At 36.4% G+C, this 20,147-nt stretch overlaps 1 protein-coding gene and 1 non-coding gene across 2 annotated transcripts; both read right to left on the reverse strand.

The window, feature by feature from the left end:
- Positions 1–5,715: 5,715 nt before the first annotated feature.
- Positions 5,716–7,934, reverse strand: LOC148571956 (uncharacterized). The gene is made up of 4 exons (XM_088507348.1): positions 7,384–7,934; positions 6,295–6,980; positions 5,923–6,164; positions 5,716–5,841 (listed from the first exon to the last, which is right to left on the reverse strand). Exons 1-4 carry the CDS (start codon positions 7,932–7,934, stop codon positions 5,716–5,718), a joined length of 1,605 nt encoding a protein of 534 aa, XP_088363474.1.
- A 2,178-nt stretch (positions 7,935–10,112) lies between these two features.
- LOC148571957 (small nucleolar RNA R71) lies at positions 10,113–10,219 on the reverse strand. The gene has a single exon (XR_015908242.1). It is a non-coding gene; the product is annotated as a small nucleolar RNA R71 (small nucleolar RNA).
- Positions 10,220–20,147: the final 9,928 nt, after the last annotated feature.

A 20,147-nucleotide genomic window follows, 5' to 3' on the forward strand; every position in this document is an offset into this window, starting at 1 on the left:
TGTTGCCACTGGCTTGCCGTTTCTATTCTGTCAATTCTTGTGTATAAGGATGAAGAACTTGAATAGCTATTTGATTAATGTTGAGGATTGAGAACTTGTGGAATGAGAGGTTGGTTGGACTTATGGAAACCATAAAAGTGGATATGTCCATCTTTTAGGGAAGGTTATGTCAAAATTCTTCTAAAATTGTATGTGGGAGTATCTAGCAAAATTGTCAATTAATTTTAAGTATTCTCTTCTTAAAGATTTAATTATGTAATTATATTGAGGATTGTGACCTTGAGATATCCAAGCTTATGCATACTTTGACTATTTGAGATTGTCTTTAGAATAATCATGCTAGTATACGATAAGATTTCTGATATTTAGATTTACCTTGACGTTGAATTGAGTGATTGATTGGTGGATGGTTGATGTTATAATTGTAATTAGTGTTATTTTGTGTTTCTAATTTTTTGTTTGATTTTTACATTTACAGAAGTATTAAAATGATAACAACATGCTAGCTATAGGATTTAAGAATATTTTGATTCATAGAGATATTAATCTATATAGAACTTTTGTATTATGGTTGAACTTGTAGAACTAACTTTAATGCTATTTTGCTTTAAAACAATCTTAGTTAAATTAAAGATGTTTAAATTATCTATGTTATTATATATTATATAAATATTGACTTGCTCAGTAAATTTCTTAATATATTAATTAATTAAAAAATAATACAATTTAACAAATTATGTGTGTGTAATTTGTATTAGAAAAAATTGTTATAAAATAAATATTGTACTTTTATAACCAAATGAATGAAAAAATTACAAATCGAGTTATATTTTGTAACAAAATTTTGTGATAGAAAAAATTATATTCTTACAAAAAACATCTCACATGATAAAATTTGTTATCACTTTTGTAACAAATTTTACTTTTTTATTCAAAAATTTGTTATAAAATATTATTTTGTATTGTAATAATTTTATTTTTGTTATAAAAATTTTTTTAATAGAACATACTGCAACAACCCTATAACAAAATTTTTTTAGGGCAATTCACTTAAATAAAATAAATAGAGATCACTAATCTACAGAAATGGCTACTGCCAGTAGCGAATTAGAGGAGAACGATAAACGACTATTGGCAGCCACAGTTTATGTGAAACAGTGTGCCAAACAGAAACCGCTATAAGCAGCAGCAGTTTCTGTACAAATAGAGTTGATCATAAATTGTGGTGCTTGTTTGTAAATCATTGGAGACAGCAGCCGTTTACATTGAAAGGGGCACATATATTTGAGGTGTGTTAGCACAGGGACTTGAGGTGTTCTCTCAAAACTTTCAACAAAAAAATACTACTCACAATTTTTTCCACAAAAATGAATTTACTTTTAACAAATAGTTCACATTAGTGAAAATCAGGAGATTCTTATTTTACTTACAATTTTTACTTCCTAATGTCAATTTCTATTTTATTCTTAGATTTTTTTTTTTTTTTTTGCATCCTAAAAAAGTATGTACTCCTTGTACTCTTATAATGTGAAATTTGAGAATTTTTTATTTTTTTATATTTTGAATTCCAAGTTTTATATATTTTTTAATGAAATAAAATATTTTTTTCTTAAAAAAATATCACAATAAACATAGAACACAAAATTCATTATCAATATAATTGTTCAATATTCTAACATGGAAATTGTAACCTTTGAAGGCATGTTGAAAGTTTTGAGAGAACACCTCATGTCCATGTGCTAACACACCTCAAAATCTATGTGCCCCTCTCATCGTAAACTGCAGCTGCCTCCAATAGCTTACAACAAGCACCACAACACATGACAGTAGCAGTTTATGATCAACTCTACTTGTACAGAAATCGCTGCTGCCTATAGCAGTTTTTGTTTGGCACGCTATTTCACATAAATTGCGGCTGCCAGTAACAGTTTATGCGTCTTCTAATCCGCTACTGGCAGTAGCAGTTTCTATAGATTAGTGAAAAGTTGCATATGCGTCTTGGTATTTAAAAAGTTGCAATCAGGTAAAATTGATCTCTACTTAATTTAAGTGAATTGTCCTTTTTTTTATTATAATTTTTTTTGTTTCAAAATTTAATTTTTTTTGTAATAATTTTTTTGTTACAAATACTATTTTTTCTTATTACCTATATCAACAAGTTAATCAGAAATGAGTTTTCTTAGCCAGATTTGACTTACAATTATTTTATGTTTGTACATTAAAAAATAGGTCAACAATGGACAATAACATGATTTGGAGTAAAAATACTTCTGACCAAAGTATTATAACCAAATAATGAAATTATGATATGTGATGTGATTTTTTTTTGGGTCAAATATGAATTTTGTTGAATCGATAATGGTCGAACCGAAATAATTAAATTCATTGAATCAATTAATGAAAAAAGCTATTTGTTTTTTAAAATTCAATCTTTTGATCAGTCTATAAATTACTAATATTAACTCTATACCAAAAAAAAATACTAATATTGACTAAAAGTGTTTCCTTCATGAATTATTTTATTTTATTTAAAAAAATAAATTAGTTCAATCAGTTCAATCATTTTTAGTTCAACCATTTCTTGTTAAAAAAAATCAAGTGTAACCAATAATAAAACCATACTATATGTTATATAAGGATGTATTTTCTAGGTGGGGTCTTATAAGACAAGAAATAATATCTGTAGTACGTAAAAATATGGATGGAAAACAAAATTCTCTCAAGACATGTATGTTCGTGATCTGAGTGGAAATTTTGGTTTCCATTTTTCGAAAGCACGTAAAATGCCTAAATTATTCGTAAGGAATAAATACTAATGTACATTTTTTTGGAATTTCACATCTTATTTTATATCTATATCCTTAGGTTAAGATTTAGATTGTCAATAACACGTGATGTTGTACCATTTTGATTTTTATTTTAAGTTTAATTATTTTAGTTCTTGTAATTTCACTAAATTTATAATTAAGTCTTTATAATTTTTTTTAATTAGATTTCTGTTATACAAATTTTTAACAAATTTAAATTGGTTTAATATCTAGTGATCAAGAAATAAAATCTATTCCTATTTATGAGTACCAGTTTTAAGCTGTGTATCAAAGATTCTGTTTTTGGATTGATAAAAGAAAGAACTTGAAAAATAAAAGTAAAGTTTGGAAACCACTAGAAAGAAAAGGAATGAAAAATATGCCAAAGAAAACAAAATAACTGAGACTTTTAAATTTAAAATAAACAATAAAATGCTTCTGACATGATCTAAGGACTTTGAGTTCAAATATAATGCATAAACATAAACAAAAATAAAGAAAGAAAAAACTTTACAAAGAAAATAAATTGTAAAAAAGAAAATTTGCAAAGAAAATTAAAAGGAATGTAAAGACAGTGGAAGGAATCCCTACAGAAAAGATAAACTTTGAGTAAGATCAAAAAGTCTTTAGGAATGTGAAATTGCAAGTGTTTTTTTGGAAACGAATTCCAACATCTACTCCGTCCAAACTCTATCTATTTATAACCATTTTCAACCAATCCAATTTTATCACATGCTCCATATGCGAGAAAATTAAGTGCAACTGTTCTCGCCATACAAATGATGGAGTAACCATTTTCAACTGGTTTAAATACTTAGCCTTTCCATTTACTTCGATCATGGAATCACTGCTTGATGCGTGAGCATCTTATACTCTTTTTCTAGTTATTTTTATATTATTTTTAGTTAGATTTTATTAAGTTTTATTATATTTTAATTCAAAAATTACTTTTAGATACTACTTTGAGTTTTCTTGTGTTTTTATGGTTTTAGTTGAAATTCGGAGTAGTTTGGAGAAGTCTGGAGGAAGAACGAAAAATACTAGCAGCTCTCCCTGGGCGCTAAACGCCCACCTGACGTTCAACACCAGCAGGGGGCATAAAGGCAGAAGCACGCTTCCCTCTCTGGCGTTCAACGCCCAATCCTGGAGTTGAACGCCAGCAAGCAGTCCATTTCACACTCTACTAGGCTTCTAAGTGGATTTAGCACTTATTAGTTTTTTTTTATTTTATCTTTGTAATCTTTATTTTTAAAATAATATCTTTTAGGTTTAGCATTTATTATTAGGTTTGTATTTAAAGGAGAAGATCAATTACGTTTAGGATCTTCTTCCTTCCGCAACTTTTCATAACTCTATTTTCTTTGTAAGTCATGAGCAACTAAACCTCCTGGTTAAGGTTAGGAGCTCTATTTATTTCTATGGATTAGAACTATTATTCTTCTATTTTAATTAATGCCTTATTCAATTCTAAGGTTTTGTTTTCATTCTTAATCTTATGAATCTGGGTGGAACGAGAGTATGACCCTTATTCTACATGAGCTCTTGTGATTCTCGAGAGAGCTATCCTGCTTGGGTTATAGCTTGAAAACTGCGAATTACCTGGACTAATTGGGATATGTAACATAAAATTCTGTTAGCTTTAGGTCATTGAGGTTTTTGTGGCGCTAAACTAGTTTTCTGAAATTAACCCTCTGATCTGAATTGAATGACCACAAGAGTGGCTTTTGATAAGGATTAGAGGAGATTAAACCACTAAGAGATTAGTGTTTAATCACTTATGGTTTGCCATAGAATGAATCACTCATTGTTAAAATAGTTGGTAAGACATTTTAATTCGGAAAAGTAAACATCTCCGAGACCTTAACTGTTTTCTCATCATTGTTTTACATTAAAACTGTTTATTTGCTTTCTTTACTTGCTATGTTACTGTTTATGCATTAACAACAGCAACCACCTTTTACTGTTTGCCTAACTAAGTCCAATAGGATAATTATTGCTTGCTCAGTCCGACAATCCTCGTGGGATCAACCCTCACTCACCTGAGGTATTACTTGGATGACCCGGTGCACTTGCCAGTTAAGTTGTGCGAGTTTTAATTTCGCGCACCAAGTTTTTGGCGCCGTTGTCAGGGATTGTTTGTGATTGACAACTACCGGTTGTCTTGTTGCTTAGATTAGGTATTTTTACTAGTTTTATTTTTTTTTTAATTATTTTCCTTTCTTATTTATTTATTTTCGATTCCTATTTTGTTTATTTTTCTTGTTATTCGATTTTTATCTTATTTATCTTTTTCTTGATTTTTGAATTTTGTTTTACTTATCTTATTTTAATTTAATTTCAAATTTTAAGTTTGGTGTTTTTTTTAGTATTTTCTCTTTCTTTTTTAATTTCAAAAACTTTTTAACCCCTTTCTTTCAAATTTTCGAAAATTTTAGGTTAAATCTTCCATCTTTATTTTCGATTTTTTTTAGCTAATTGCTTACTTTATCTTACTTTATTTCTTTTAGGATATCTCACTGGAAGTTCTCTATACTCTAACATAGAGACTCCCACTTTGTTTCCTTTTCTTTTGTTTCTTGTTGTTTATGAGCAGGAACAGGGACAAGGAATCCCTTCTTGATTTTGATCCTGAACCTGAGAGGACCCTAAGGCAGCGTTTGCAACAAACTAAGGTTTACAAGGCCGGAGAGAATCTCACAGAAACTTTTGAAAAGGAATCTGAAGAGACCACTATGGCCGCTAATGCAGGGAATCCAAACACTGAAGAGCAAGCAAGGAAGGTGCTTGGCTTATACACCGCACCGACTGCTGACTTTTATGGGCTCAGTATTTCTGTACCTGCCATTGGTACCAATAATTTCGAACTTAATCCTCAATTGGTCACTCTAGTGCAACAGAATTGTCAGTTTCATCTCTCTGAATGAGCTGTACAGTATATAGTGATATTTTTTATGCGTTTCTTAAATTGCTTCCATGACTCTCCAATGGTATCTATCACCCAAGGCTCAGCATCTCTAGGAATGTTATATTTAGACTACGAAGAAACAACGAATTATGTTATTTTACCATACGTGCTACTTTGTAAACAATTTAAAAAGGAGAATGATCTACTCACCTTTCTATAATCCAACATTGAAGTTTTAGTCTCATTGGACACAGCTTGCCAATTAGTATATAATAACATGAACAAAATAGAGTTTCTTGCAAGTGTACCCAAGAACCGATTAAACAATTGAACCTGTGTCTTTGTTGGTCCTATGGGTTTGCTGTTGTACCATGTTAACTCTATCTGTGTCGCCATAGCATAAATATGCTTGAGTTGGGTGGTACCACAAAATTTTTTCTTTTTGGTACCTATCTCCAATGTCATTACGAGAGAATATTAACAAGAATACTAATCTAATGAATAAAAGAGTAGACTAAATAAAAGAGTTAGTTGGTGTCTTTCACTATTTGCTATTGAAACTAGGGATAAAAGCATTATCGTGTTGACTGTCACTACTATCCCTAACACTTGGATTTTGATCATCATAATCATATTCATATTCTTCATCGTTTTCATCCAATGATATCCTATATTTTTTGAAGAATTCATCTAAAGTCATAGCTGGGATAAGATACTTGATCTTGTGTTCTTCTTCTTCATTGGCATCTTCTTCATTTGATTTCTTCATTGGCATTTTCTTATCGGTTGGCTTCTTGCTTTGACCATCACCGCCATTGGTGTTCATCTTGGCTTTTTCATCTTCCACCTTTAATTTCTTCATTGGCACCTTCTTCCCACTTTGACCCTCATGTTCATTGGCTTTCATCTTTATTAGATGATTTTCTTCTTTGGATTTCTTCGTTGGCATCTTGATTTGACCAACACCTTCATTGATTGACTCGTCTTTGTTGTTTGTTATCTTCTTGCCTGGAATTTTATTTTGACATTCATCGGCGACTCTTGTCACCTTCTTTGTTGACATGTTGCCCTTTTTCCTTGTCTCATGTTTGTTACTATACCCACATACAACTAGAACATGTTCCCTTTTGATTTGAAATTGTTTTAGCAATGCATAAGCACTCGTGAATTGAATTTTTTCTGAATTTTTTATTGGACTCCTCATCTTCAAGGAACTTCTTTGTGACTCTATTTGTGATAGGGTCCTTAACCTTCTTCTTTTGGGATTTCTTCATTATTCATCATGTATCCAAAAAAGAGAGGTCAAATAAAGCATCAAGTTAATTCAATTGCAAAAAAAAAAAAAAAAGAGGTCAAAGAGAGTTTCAACATAATTCAGTTACAACAAGAGAGGTAAAAATAAAGAATCAACATACAATACAAAAGGAAAGGAAAATAAAATATCAACATATTTCAATTACAATAAGAGAGGTTAAATAAAGCATCGAGTTAATTGCAAAAAAAAAGAGGTCAAAGAGAGTATCAACATAATTCAGTTTCAACAAGAGAGGTCAAAATAAAGAATCAGCATACATCCATGCAAAAGCAAAAGAAAATAAAATATCAACATATTTCAATAACAACAAGAGAGGTCAAATAAAGCATCAACATAATCCAGCACCTTATAGTCACTGAATTTCAGCATCACTATCAAACTCATCAGACTCTGTTTCTTTGTCTTTAGGTTTGATCTTGTTTAGTGTCACATCAACAATAGTAGGTTGCACACCCTGTCTAACCAAGTCTACCTCACCAATATCACTTAAAGGTATCGGACTATTCACAGATTCATGTGGCTCTCTTATGTTAAGGTCAAACTGTAATTGGACACCAATGTTAAACAAGTCTCTTAGAACCGTTTTCATCACATAATACTTTTGGAGAATATATGGATCTTTCACATAAAAGCACTGGTGTGCTTGGCTTGCCAACACAAATGGTTCATCTTGGTAACATCTTTTATTGAAATGGATGTATGTCAAACCATAATTGTCTTCCTCATCCATAAACCACTCACACTTAAATAACACAACTTTCAATTGGCTATAATAGTCTAACTCAACAATATCCATGATTTTACCATAAAATCTTATATTGGCCTTGATTGGTTTTTTATCCTTAACACTAGCAAAGCTTGTAGTTTCAGCCACCACAGTGACACCACTATTTTGCGTTTTTCGCATCACTTCTCACCGCTTAGTATGAAATCTGTACCCATTGACAATTGATAAACCACTATTTTATGGTTTATATTGGGTTTAATTGTGTGGTTTTATCATGATCCTTACCCACTTATTCATTAAATTAGCATGAAATTATAATCCCTTCCTGAATTTATAACATGTTTGAAAACTGCTTCCTAGAGACTTTAATTATGTATTTTTAATTCTCCTTTATTCCATTCGATGCCGTGATCTGTGTGTTGAGTGTTTCAGACTTTATAGGGCATGAATGAGTTGGAGATTGGAAAGGAAGCTAGCAAAAATGGAAGGAACACAAGACTTTGAGGAGATAACCAGCGAAAAGTTACGCGGTCGCATGGCTCACGCGACCGCGCGAAGGAGAGCAATTCGCAGTGACGCGGCCGCATGATTCACGCGGCCGCGCGGATTGGAAAGGTTCAGGCGACGCGGTAGCGTGGACGACGCGAACGCGTGGCAAGGAAAAGCGCGAATGACGCGTACGCATGGATGACGCGATCGCGTGACATGTGCGATCTGCATAATCTGCAGACTTCGCTGGGGGCGATTTTGGACCTTATTTCGACCCAGTTTTCGGCTCGGAACAGCAGACTAGAGCCAGAGAATATGCAGAAACAAAGCAGAACATTCATTCTACACAGTTTACAGTTTTAGATCTAGTTTTTCTCTCTAGGTTTTAGAATTTTAATTTTGGAAATTGATCTTAGCATTGGAACATTGAGAAGAGTTATTTTTCCTCATCAAGACCTCGTCATTCTAGTTCGTTCTCTTAACTTGATTTTATTCTTCCATGTTCTTTGCTTTGTTCAATTTTGTCATTTGAATACTTTTATAATTATTTGATACAAGGATTATTTCTTCCATTTTAATTTATTTTTTCATTCCAATAATCATGTCTTCTTTTAATTCCCTTTCATGTGTTATGGATTTATTATTTACAATGAGTGAGTAGTTCCCTCACTTGATGGGGAGTTGATTGAAAGGAACTCTTGAGTTGGAAGGATTGAAAGAAAAATTGTAATTGGGTTAACTATTGGATTGTTATCTAATCACTAACACCAATCCCTTTGAACTAAGTTGGTTGCAACCCGTGAATAGATCTAGCATTCCAACTTGTTTGATTTTCCTTTACCTAGTAAAGGATAACTAAACGAAATAACCATTAATTATAAATTAATCTTGAAATCATCCCATCAAGAATAGAGATTCTAAGTAATCAACTCCCAGTCAAGGCTTTTATTCATATTATTTGAATTTTCTCAATTTAATTTCCCACCTACTTAACTCAACTTCTTAGAACATCTGATTAATAAAATAGCACACTTTTCTGCAACTCGTTGGGAGACGACCTGGGACTTAAACTCCCAATAATTTTTAAATTAAACTCTCTGTGACATATTTCTAAATTGATAGGCAGATTTTCGGTGAGTTAAGAACTATACTTGCAACGTAACTATTTTAATAATTTTTAATTCACCAACTTCTGCCCCTCATCAATTTTTGGCGCCGTTGCCGGGGAGTTGCAATAGAGTGCTAAAGTTATTAATTAGAATTTATTTATTTGAATTTTATTTTATTTTGCTACTATGAGCTGCATGTTTCTTCCGTCAAATGACGTGTTCACTTCCTGATCCGCGCTTGCTAAAATTCGATCCTGAAATTGAAAGGACTATTTCACGAATAAGGCGAGAACAGCATCGGTTAGTCCGCTCTGAGGGCGGATCTGAGAGTGAACTTGAAGAAGAAACCAGCCCCCGTTCTACTGATTTGGTTGTTTTACGTGCAGAAGACATGGCAGCTAGGAGAGTTACCATCCAGGAGGAAGGAGCCCCTGATTTTACAATGCAACCGTTTCAAGCGCATCATCCAGCGGTAGCTATAGATTTTGAAATAAAGACCGCACTGCTAAATTTGATGCCCAAGTTTCATGGCCTACCTGCTCAAGAGCCTATCAAGCACTTGAGAGATTTCCAGGCAGCCTGTTCTACTGTCAGGCGTGATGGTACTGATGAAACTTCAATTTTGCTGAAAGCTTTCCTGTTTTCTCTCGAGGGAAAAGCAAGAGAGTGGTACTACACTCAACCTCTGGCAAATGTATCCAACTGGGATACACTCAGAAAGGAGTTTTTGGAGAAATTCTTTCCATCTGAAGTTACTGATAAACTGAGGAAGGATATTTCCACAATTGTTCAGGATGACAATGAGACTCTCTTTGAATACTGGGAGCGCTTCAATAATCTTCTGGAAGCATGCCCCCACCACAGGATTGACAAGATAGTGTTACTTAGCTATATCACACAGGGCATGAGGCCCTAAGATAAGACCACATTGGAAAGTGCTAGCAATGGGTCTATGAAGAAGTACAAGACCACTGATGAGGCTTGGCAATTAATCAGTGATTTAGCTGAATTCACTAGGAACCACAGACAAAAGCAAGGCCGTTCAAAAGCCGTTGCAGAAGTATCCTCTAACAGAGAGACTGCTGCTCTAACTCAGAGTATATGCGAGATGACCAACTTGCTGAAGCAGATGCAATTAAATCAACAACAAGCTCAGAAAGCTCCTCCACCACAGCAAAACCAACAACTAGTCCCACAGAGAATTTGCGAAATCTGTGCTGATTACAGCCATTACACTGATGAATGCCTGCAGCTCCAACAAGAAGACAACATGGTGGCATCCACTCATAACTTCTATGACTGCCCCAACCAAGGGTACAATCAAAGTGGAAATAATAACCATGGATGGCAGGACAATTCTAACCAGAATTGGAGGGACAACAATAATAGAGGAGGCAGAGATAATCAGGGAAATCAGAGGTGGAATAATAACAACAACAGGCAGCAGAATCAAACTTACAGAGCACCTCACCTGAGGCAAAATCAAGGACCACAAAACAATTAACAGCAGACATCTCAATTTACTCATTCTTCTTTATCTCCTAATGAAGAGCTACTACAATCTTTTGAGCGAAGACAACAGACCATGGAAAATAACATGAATAGTATTAACGCCAGTCTGAATGGTCTTACCTCTACTTTACAAGCTCTTATGTCACAGCTTGGATCAACGCAAAATTTCAGTAACCAACCTTCAAGCTCCACTGGAATCCCCTCTCAACCATTACCCAATCCAAAGGGAGGCATTAATGCCATCACCCTAAGGTCTGGAACCACACTGCAGGAGAGGAGTCAGGAGGAGCCAAGCCCACCAGAACACACCTCAGCTGAAGAGGTAGTAAAAATAGAAGATGTTGAAGAGGAAGAGGACATACAGGACATAGCTGAAGAAGAAATAGCTCAACCACAGGAGGAAGCACCAAAAGGCGCAGACACCACAGAAGACACCACTCCTATTCCATTTTCACAACTTGCAAGGAAGCCCAGGAAGCAGCTGGAACCCGACCCCAAAATGGTAAAAATATTCAAAAAGGTTGAGATAACTGTTCCTCTTTTTGATCTTATTCAGCAGGTACCTAAATATACAAAGTTTCTAAAAGACTTATGTATCCATAAAGACAAAATTAATGAATTAGAAACTATTCCTTTAGGTAGTTCTATATCTGCTTTAATGGGAGGATTACCTGAAAATGTAGTGATCCAGGTCCTTGTATAGTTAGCTGTACTATTGGTGGTGTAGTAATTTATGATTGCATGTGTGATTTAGGAGCATGTGTTAGTATAATGCCTTTGTGTATATATGATATTGTGAGGCTCCCTCCCTTAAAGAGGTTAGCAGCTCATTTTGTGTTAGCAGATAAAAGCATTATTACAGTGGTTGGAGTTGCTGAAAATGTTTTGGTGAACATTAAAGGACTTACATTTCCCACTGATTTTTATATCTTGGAGATGCCCCATAATGATTCAGATAAGCCATCATCAATCCTACTTGGAAGACCATTCCTGAAGACATCAAAATTCAAATTGGATGCCTTTTCAGGAACATACTCCTTTGAAATAGATGGCCGCATAGTAATCTTCAATCTGAATGGAGTCATTGACAAACCCCCAGAAGATCATTCCATCTTCCAATGTGATGTCATAGATGAAAGTGTAGCTGAAGTTCACAAGGAAGAGTTTGAAGAGAGGCACACTGGACAAGGTCCAAGTGTGGGGATCCTCTTAACTGACAATGAGGACACTTCGTCATTTTCACAAGCTCCAGATAATCTAGAGCCTGCCCATGATCAAAAGTTAGAATTGAAACCCCTCCCTCCACATCTCAAATATGCCTATCTCGAAGATGAGCAGAGGTTTCCAGTTATCATTGCAAGGGAACTTACTTCTCAACAAGAAGAGTAGTTACTTGATGTGCTGAGAAAGCATAAGAAGGCAATTGGGTGGAGCTTGGCAGACATAGTAGGCATCAACCCTCAAGTATGTGAGCACAGAATATTTTTAGAAGAGGGAGCAAGACCTGTCCGTCAACCCCAAAGAAGATTGAATCCCACCATCTTGGAAGTTGTCAAAAAGGAAGTGACCAGATTATTGGAAGCAGGTATCATATATCCCATTTCAGACAGTGAATGGGTAAGCCCAGTACAAGTGGTGCCCAAGAAGTGTGGAGTCACTACAGTGAAGAATGAGCATGGAGAGCTCGTAGCAACTAGAGTTCAGAATGCTTGGAGAGTCTGCATTGATTACAGGCGTCTCAACCAAGCTACTCGTAAGGATCACTACCCACTTCCATTCATTGATCAAATGCTGGATCGCCTGTCAGGTAAATCACATTATTGCTTTTTAGATGGTTACACAGGTTATTTCCAGATTCATATAGCTCCTGAGGATCAGGAAAAGACTACTTTTACATGTCCTTTTGGGACTTATGCTTACAAGAGAATGCCCTTTGGCTTGTGCAATGCACCAGCTAGTTTCCAAAGGTGCATGATGAGTCTTTTCTCTGATCTTATTGAGGACTGTATGGAAGTTTTTATGGACGATTTTAGCGTTTATGGTGATTCTTTTAGCCTTTGCTTAGATGGATTATCTAGAGTATTAGATAGATGTGTTAATACAAACCTTGTATTAAATTTCGAAAAATGTCACTTTATGGTAAAACAAGGAATTGTATTAGGACATGTGGTATCTAATAATGGCATTTCTGTAGACCCAGCAAAGGTGAATGTTATTTCTAGTTTACCTTACCCCTCTTCTGTGAGGGAAGTCCGTTCGTTCCTTGGCCACGCAGGTTTTTACAGGAGATTTATTAAGGACTTTAGTAAGGTTGCACTTTCCTTATCCAGATTACTGCAGAAGAATATTGAGTTCGAGTTCAGTGAGGATTGCAAACAAGCATTTGATAAGCTGAAGACTGCTCTGACTCAAGCTCCAATTGTGAGAGGACCGGACTGGAGCCAGCCATTTGAAATCATGTGCGATGCTTCCAACCATGCAGTAGGAGCAGCGCTGGCTCAGCGTGAAGGTAAGGATCCTTTCATTATTGCTTATGCGTCTAAGACTTTAAACACTACCCAGTCCAATTATACTACTACTGAGAAAGAGCTTCTTGCTATTATTTTTGCTCTGGATAAATTCCGAGCTTATTTACTTGGTACTAGAGTAGTAGTGTATTCAGACCATGCAGCTTTAAAGTATCTATTAGCTAAAAAGGAGTCCAAACCAAGACTTATACGTTGGATACTGCAGTTACAAGAATTTGATTTAGAAATAAAGGATAGGAGTGGTAATCAAAATTTAGTGGCAGATCACCTGAGTCGCCTTGAGCATATTAAGGATGATTCTACTCCTATAGATGATAATTTTCCTTTTGATAACCTGCAAGCAGTATCTGAGGTAATCCCTTGGTATGCACCTGTTGCTAATTATTTAGTTAGCCGCACATTTCCTCCAAATTTTTCTAAGCATCAAAGAGATAAGCTGAAAAGCGAGTCTAAATATTATATATGGGATGACCCATATTTATGGAGATGTGGCACTGACCAAGTAATTAGACGTTGTGTGCCTCAATCAGAAATCCAGTCCATTTTAGAGGCCTGTCACTCATCTGAAAGTGGAGGACATTTTGGTTCTCAAAGGACAGCTAGAAAGATCTTAGACTGTGGATTCTGGTGGCCTACTCTTTTTAGAGACACTGCTGAGTTTTGTAAATCTTGTCTCCCATGCCAAAAATTTGGTAATATATCCAGGAGGGATGAGATGCCACAACAAATTATGCTTTTCTGTGAAATTTTTTATGTTTGCGGCATTGACTTCATGGGTCTATTTCCAAACTTTAATGGGTATTTTTATATATTGTTAGCTGTGGATTATGTTTCCAAATGGGTGGAAGCAATTCCAACCCGCACTGATGATGCTAACACTGTTGTTTCCTTTGTGAGAAACCATATTATATGTCGCTTCGGATCACCACGAGCAATCGTGAGTGATCAAGGCACCCATTTTTGTAACAGGAGACTGACCGGATTAATGAAGAAGCATGGGATAATTCATAAAGTTGCAACAGCTTACCATCCCCAAACTAATGGGCAAGCCGAGGTGTCAAACAGAGAAATTAAGCGTATCTTGCAAAAGATAGTAAAACCTCATAGAAAAGACTAGAGCACCAGGCTACAAGATGCACTCTGGGCATACAGAACAGCATACAAGACACCCATTGGGATGAGTTCTTTCCATTTGGTTTATGGAAAAGCTTGGCATCACCCAGTTGAAGTAGAACACAAAGCCTTTTGGGCAGTTAAGGAGTGCAACATGGGAATTGAGAAAGTCGGAGCTGAAAGGAAGTTGCAACTGCAAGAACTGGAGAGCCTTCACCTAGAAGCTTATGAAAACTCCAGAATATACAAGGAAAAGATGAAGGCTGAACATGATCAAAACATCAAGAAGAAAGAGTTCCAACCTGGGGATTTAGTCCTCCTTTACAAATCTCGACTAAGGCTCATGTCAGGCAAGCTGAGATCAAGATGGGAAGGTCCATACAGAGTAGAGAAGGCCGAACCGTATGGAGTTTATCACCTAAGCCATCCTTCAAGCTCTGAACTTATTAAGGTTAATGGACAACGCCTGAAGTTATACCATGGCAAGAAAGTACAGAGAAACCAGGAGCTTGAGATCTTCCTCTTGGAAGATCCCCACATAGCAGAAGATTGAGCTAGTGGAGCGTCTAACTTACGGACGTTAAAGCAAAGTGCTAGGTGGGAGACAACCCACCATGGTATGATCGTTCTTTTCTTTATTTTTAGTTTTTCCTATTCAATAACTCTTCTCTTTATTAGTACTTTCGTGCATCTGCATTTACATGTTTTATTTCTTTCAAAAAAAAATTTCGCTACGCGACGTGATCGCATCAGCGACGCGTCCGCGTCACAGGGAGAGTAAAGCAAAAATAAAAATGAACAGAAAGTCACGTTGGAGTGTGGTTGGAGGCGTGCCAATGGCACGAATCAACTCACGCGACCACGTCGTTGACGCGTTCGCGTCGCATGGGAATCATGGCCTCCCACGCGACCGCGTGCCCCACGCGGCCGTGTGCCCTGAGTTTTCGACGTAAAAGGGTGCACAATGAAATATTGTGCGAGAGTGATGCTGGATTGGTGTTGGAAGCACAATCCTTATCACGCGATGCGCCGCACAGCTCAACCTAAATTGCCAAATTATCTTATCTTTCTCTCCTCCAAATCCTAGTTTTTCTTTTCCCTCCTTATTTCTTCCTTCCCCCTTCCCCCTTCTATCTCACCTTTCACTCTCTATCTTTCTCACCTCCATTACCAAGGTTCTATTTTCTTCTTCCTTCTTTCTTTTTCTATCATTCTTATTATTTTATATGTATTTTCTTTTCTTTTCTTTCTCTTTTCATTCTTCATATTTTTCTTTCTTTTTCTTTTCCTTTTTACATGGTGTTAGAAATTTTTTGAGTCATTATCCCTGATGAGCGGATATTTTATACGCTTTTTGGGGTTAATTTCATATAGTTTTTAGTATGTTTTAGTTAGTTTTTAGTTTATTTTCATTATTTTCTAGGCAAAATTCATATTTCTGGACTTTACTATGAGTTTGTGTGTTTTTCTGTAATTTCAGGTATTTTCTGGCTGAAATTAAGGGAGCTGAGCAAAAATCTGATTCAGGCTGAAAAAGGACTGCTGATGCTGTTGGATTCTGACCTCTCTGCACTCGGAATAGAATTTCTGGAGCTACAGAAGTCCAAATGGCGCGCTTCTAATTGCGTTGGAAAGTAGACATCCAGGGCTTTCCAGCAATATATAATAGTCTATACTTTGCTCAAGGATAGACGACATAAACTGGCGTTCAACGCCAGTTCCATGTTGCAGTCTGGCGTCTAGCGCCAGAAACAAGTTACAAGTTGGAGTTCAACGCCAGAAACAGGTTACAACCTGGCGTTGAACGGCCCAAACAGCCCATGCACGTGAGAAGCTTAAGTCTCAGCCCCAGCACACACCAAGTGGGCCCCAGAAGTGGATTTCTGCACCATCTATCATAGTTTACTCATTTTCTGTAAACCTAGGTTACTAGTTTAGTATTTAAACAACTTTTAGAGATTTATTTTACATCTCATGACATTTTAGATCTGAACCTTGTACCTTTTGATGGCATGAGTCTCTAAACTCCATTGTTGGGGGTGAGGAGCTCTGCTGTGTCCTGATGAATTAATGCAAGTATTTCTGTTTTCTATTCAAACATGTGTGTTCCTATCTAAGATATCCATTCGCACTTCAACATGAATGTGATGAGCATGACAATCATCATCATTCCCCCACGAACGCGTGCCTGACAATCACTTCCGTTCACCGTAGAATGAATGAATATCTCTTGGATCTCTTAATCAGAATCTTCGTGGTATAAGCTAGATTGATGGCAGCATTCAAGAGAATCCGGAAAGTCTAAACCTTGTCTGTGGTATTCCGAGTAGGATTCAGGGATTGAATGACTGTGACGTGCTTCAAACTCGCGAGTGTTGGGCGTAGTGACAGACGCAAAAGGATAGTAAATCCTATTCCGGTACGATTGAGAACCTGCAAATGATTAGACGTGCGGTGACAGCGCACCTGGACCCTTTTCACTGGAAGGATGGATGGTAGCCATTGACAACGGAAATCCACCAACACATAGCTTGCCATAGGAGGACATGCGTGCGTGAATCAGAAACAGAGGAAAGCAGAATTTCAGAAGACAAAGCATCTCCAAAACTCCAACATATTCTCCATCATTGCATACAAGTATAATTTGTGTTCTGCCCTTTTATTCCTTGCAATCAAATTTGATAAGTGAATCATTTTATTGTTTTCCTGACTAAGAGTTACAAGATAACCATAGATTGCTTCAAGCCAACCATCTCCGTGGGATCGACCCTTACTCACGTAAGGTATTACTTGGACGACCCAGTGCACTTGCTGGTTAGTTGTGCGAATTTGTGAAGAACTGTGATTTCCAATTTCGTGCACCAATCCCTCATTATATGCTTGTGGATTGTTGCGAATTATTTGACAATTATTTTTATTCTAATTAAGGGATTGCTTGCATGTTCACCTTCATATTTTCTATACCTTATTCATCATGCATGCTATGTGTTTGTGAAAAAGCTCAAATGGCATTGTGCACTTCTCTATGTTGTTATACTATTCAATGCTCGCTTTTTACAACTTCCCTTTACCATTGTATTAATTGAATTTAATTGTCAATACAAACGTGATGGTTTGTTACAAAGTATTGCTTGGTCTATGCTACTCATGCCCTTTGTCGGCATGCCAATAAACACCTTGCAGTCACTGGTCTTTCTATGCACTAGCTATTTTCCATTGTTGGCTTTTCACATGTACTCGAGAGCATGTGTTAATGTCATCTACATCCTAATGTGCATCCATCACCACTCTTCCGTTCTCTTCCTTGCGATATATCTATTTGAATTTAATTTACTTTCTCCTCTCTTTTCAGGATGGCCACCAAGAAAGGAAAGGAGAAAGCGACTCCTAAACCCCCAGCAAGAAGAGGCACTAAAAGAGCATTAGTGGCAGAGCCCTCTTCAACCGCAGTCAAGCCCTCAACAAAAAGAGTTAAGAGGATAATAAAGGTTGATGAAAAGGAGAAAGCTTTTCCAGCAAAGGACAATGCGCGATTTCCCAATCGCTACTATGAACAGATGTTCCCTATCCTGGCAGAAAAAAACTATAACAACGAATACCTTCTTATCCTCCCGCCCAACATTGCTACCTTTGTTGAGCCACAAATTGAACGAAGACAATGGGGTTTCTTACGGAGACAGCCAAGGTAGGTCAATCTTTCTTGGGTAGTTGAGTTCTACTCTAACTTCTACATGCCATCCCTGCTGTCTGTTTATGTCCGGCAGAAGCAAGTCCCCATCACAGAAGAGGCCATTCAGCAAGCTCTGAGTCTTCCCCCTATTCCAGAAGGAATGAACGCCTTCCAAGAAGCCACACTTAAGCGCCAGAGGTACCAATTTAACTGGGACTCCGTTCTCGGAGTTATCGCATTACCTGGCAGTCGTTGGATCTACGGATACCACCATACCCGCCCTAAGAGAATCTTGGCTTCAGCACTTACCTTGGAGGCTCACGTATGGGCACAAATCATGTCCCATTACGTCTTTCCGAGCACTCATGAGTCCTCCTTCACTGCAGACATGGCCGTTCTAATATGGTGCATCCTTACAGACCAACCTCTGAATCTCTCAAGACATATTCGGAACACTATGGGACACCTACAAATTGCGGGCAACTTACCTTTCCCCGCCTTGGTCTCAGATCTTGTCTCAGCAGTCGGAGTCTCCTACAGAGCTGGGGACACCAAAGCCGTGCTTCTACGGGATAATCAGTATGTCCCTAACAGGAAATACCTCAGACTTCCAGCAGCCACTACAAGTCTTCATATTGCTCCAGTTGAAGATAATCCTTCTTCAACACCACAAGCACCTACAACTGATGAATTGCTCCAGCAGATAATCGAAAGGTTGGATCGGCAAGAACACAAAGCTAAGTTGAGAGAGCGCCGATTCAAACACCTCAAGGAGCTACTCAAGGGACACATCAGGGACTCGGATACCCCGGACTCCACTTCTTTTACCAGCACAGGGAGCCATCATGGTCCCGACTGTAGAGATACTTCCACCAGCCCATCCCTGTTCCTGACAGACGGCACCGAGGACGGTGCAAAGCCTTAAGTGTGGGGAGGTCGGTCAGTACCTGACTTCCGGAGGTAATTTCTTTTTCCTAGCACCAATAATTAGGATACTTTAGTTAGATTTTCTTTCTTTTATAGAATAGAATAAATTGCATAGGTTAGGATAATTTCATGCATGTTCTACTTGATTGAAAAGACAATAAGTTTCTTTTAAGACTCTATCTTTGGAACAAAAATTTTACTAATTTTTCAAAATTTTTATGATAAATTTGCTTGAGTTGTATTTAGAACATGATATTTGAGCTAAAGAACACACAACCTGTGAGGATTTGAGCCTTTATGTATGGTTACATTATTTAACCATAATTATTTCATTCTTGTGTGTTTACTTCTTTATGATTGTGATCTATATTTTGTTTTATCTTATATGTCCAATATTTATTATATTTGCATGCCTGCACATGATTGAGGCCATTATTTGTTTAAACTCACTTATCTAAATTAAGCCTACCTTTTTCAATTACCTTTGTTAACCACTTTGAGCCTTTAAATCCCATTTGTTCTATATTTTACCACATTACTAACCTTAAGCTAAAAAAACAATTGTATATCCCAAATTGAATCTTTGGTTAACTTAAGATAGAATTGTGTGTGCTAGTTAAATATGGGAAATTGTGGGAACAAAAATTGTTAAGGGAATGTGTCATGAGAATTTAATGGAAATTTGGATACCTACTCATGTGAAACTATAAGAATTAAAAATCTATGTACATTGATAAGCTATATTTATTTTAATGTCAAAAAAAATAATTATTTATATAAATAAATAAAGGGGACAAAAATTACCCCAATGTTAAATTCAGAACTCAAAGATCAATGCACATATGATAGAACCAAATATAAAGTTGATACATGAGTATGAATAGAAAAAGGGAATTCTGGGTAGCTAGGTAAGAACTTTAAGATTACATTAAAAATATATAGGTTGGGTTGAAGCTTGGGTTAATTAAAGATTCAATTTATTAGCTCACTTAACCATATGTATACCCCTACCTGTACCTTAGCCCCATTACAACCTTGAAAAGAC

The sequence above is a fragment of the Arachis ipaensis genome, chromosome B3, assembly GCF_059453495.1.
Source record: "Arachis ipaensis isolate K30076 ecotype BB chromosome B3, ASM5945349v1, whole genome shotgun sequence".
Classification (NCBI taxonomy): Eukaryota; Viridiplantae; Streptophyta; class Magnoliopsida; order Fabales; family Fabaceae; genus Arachis; species Arachis ipaensis.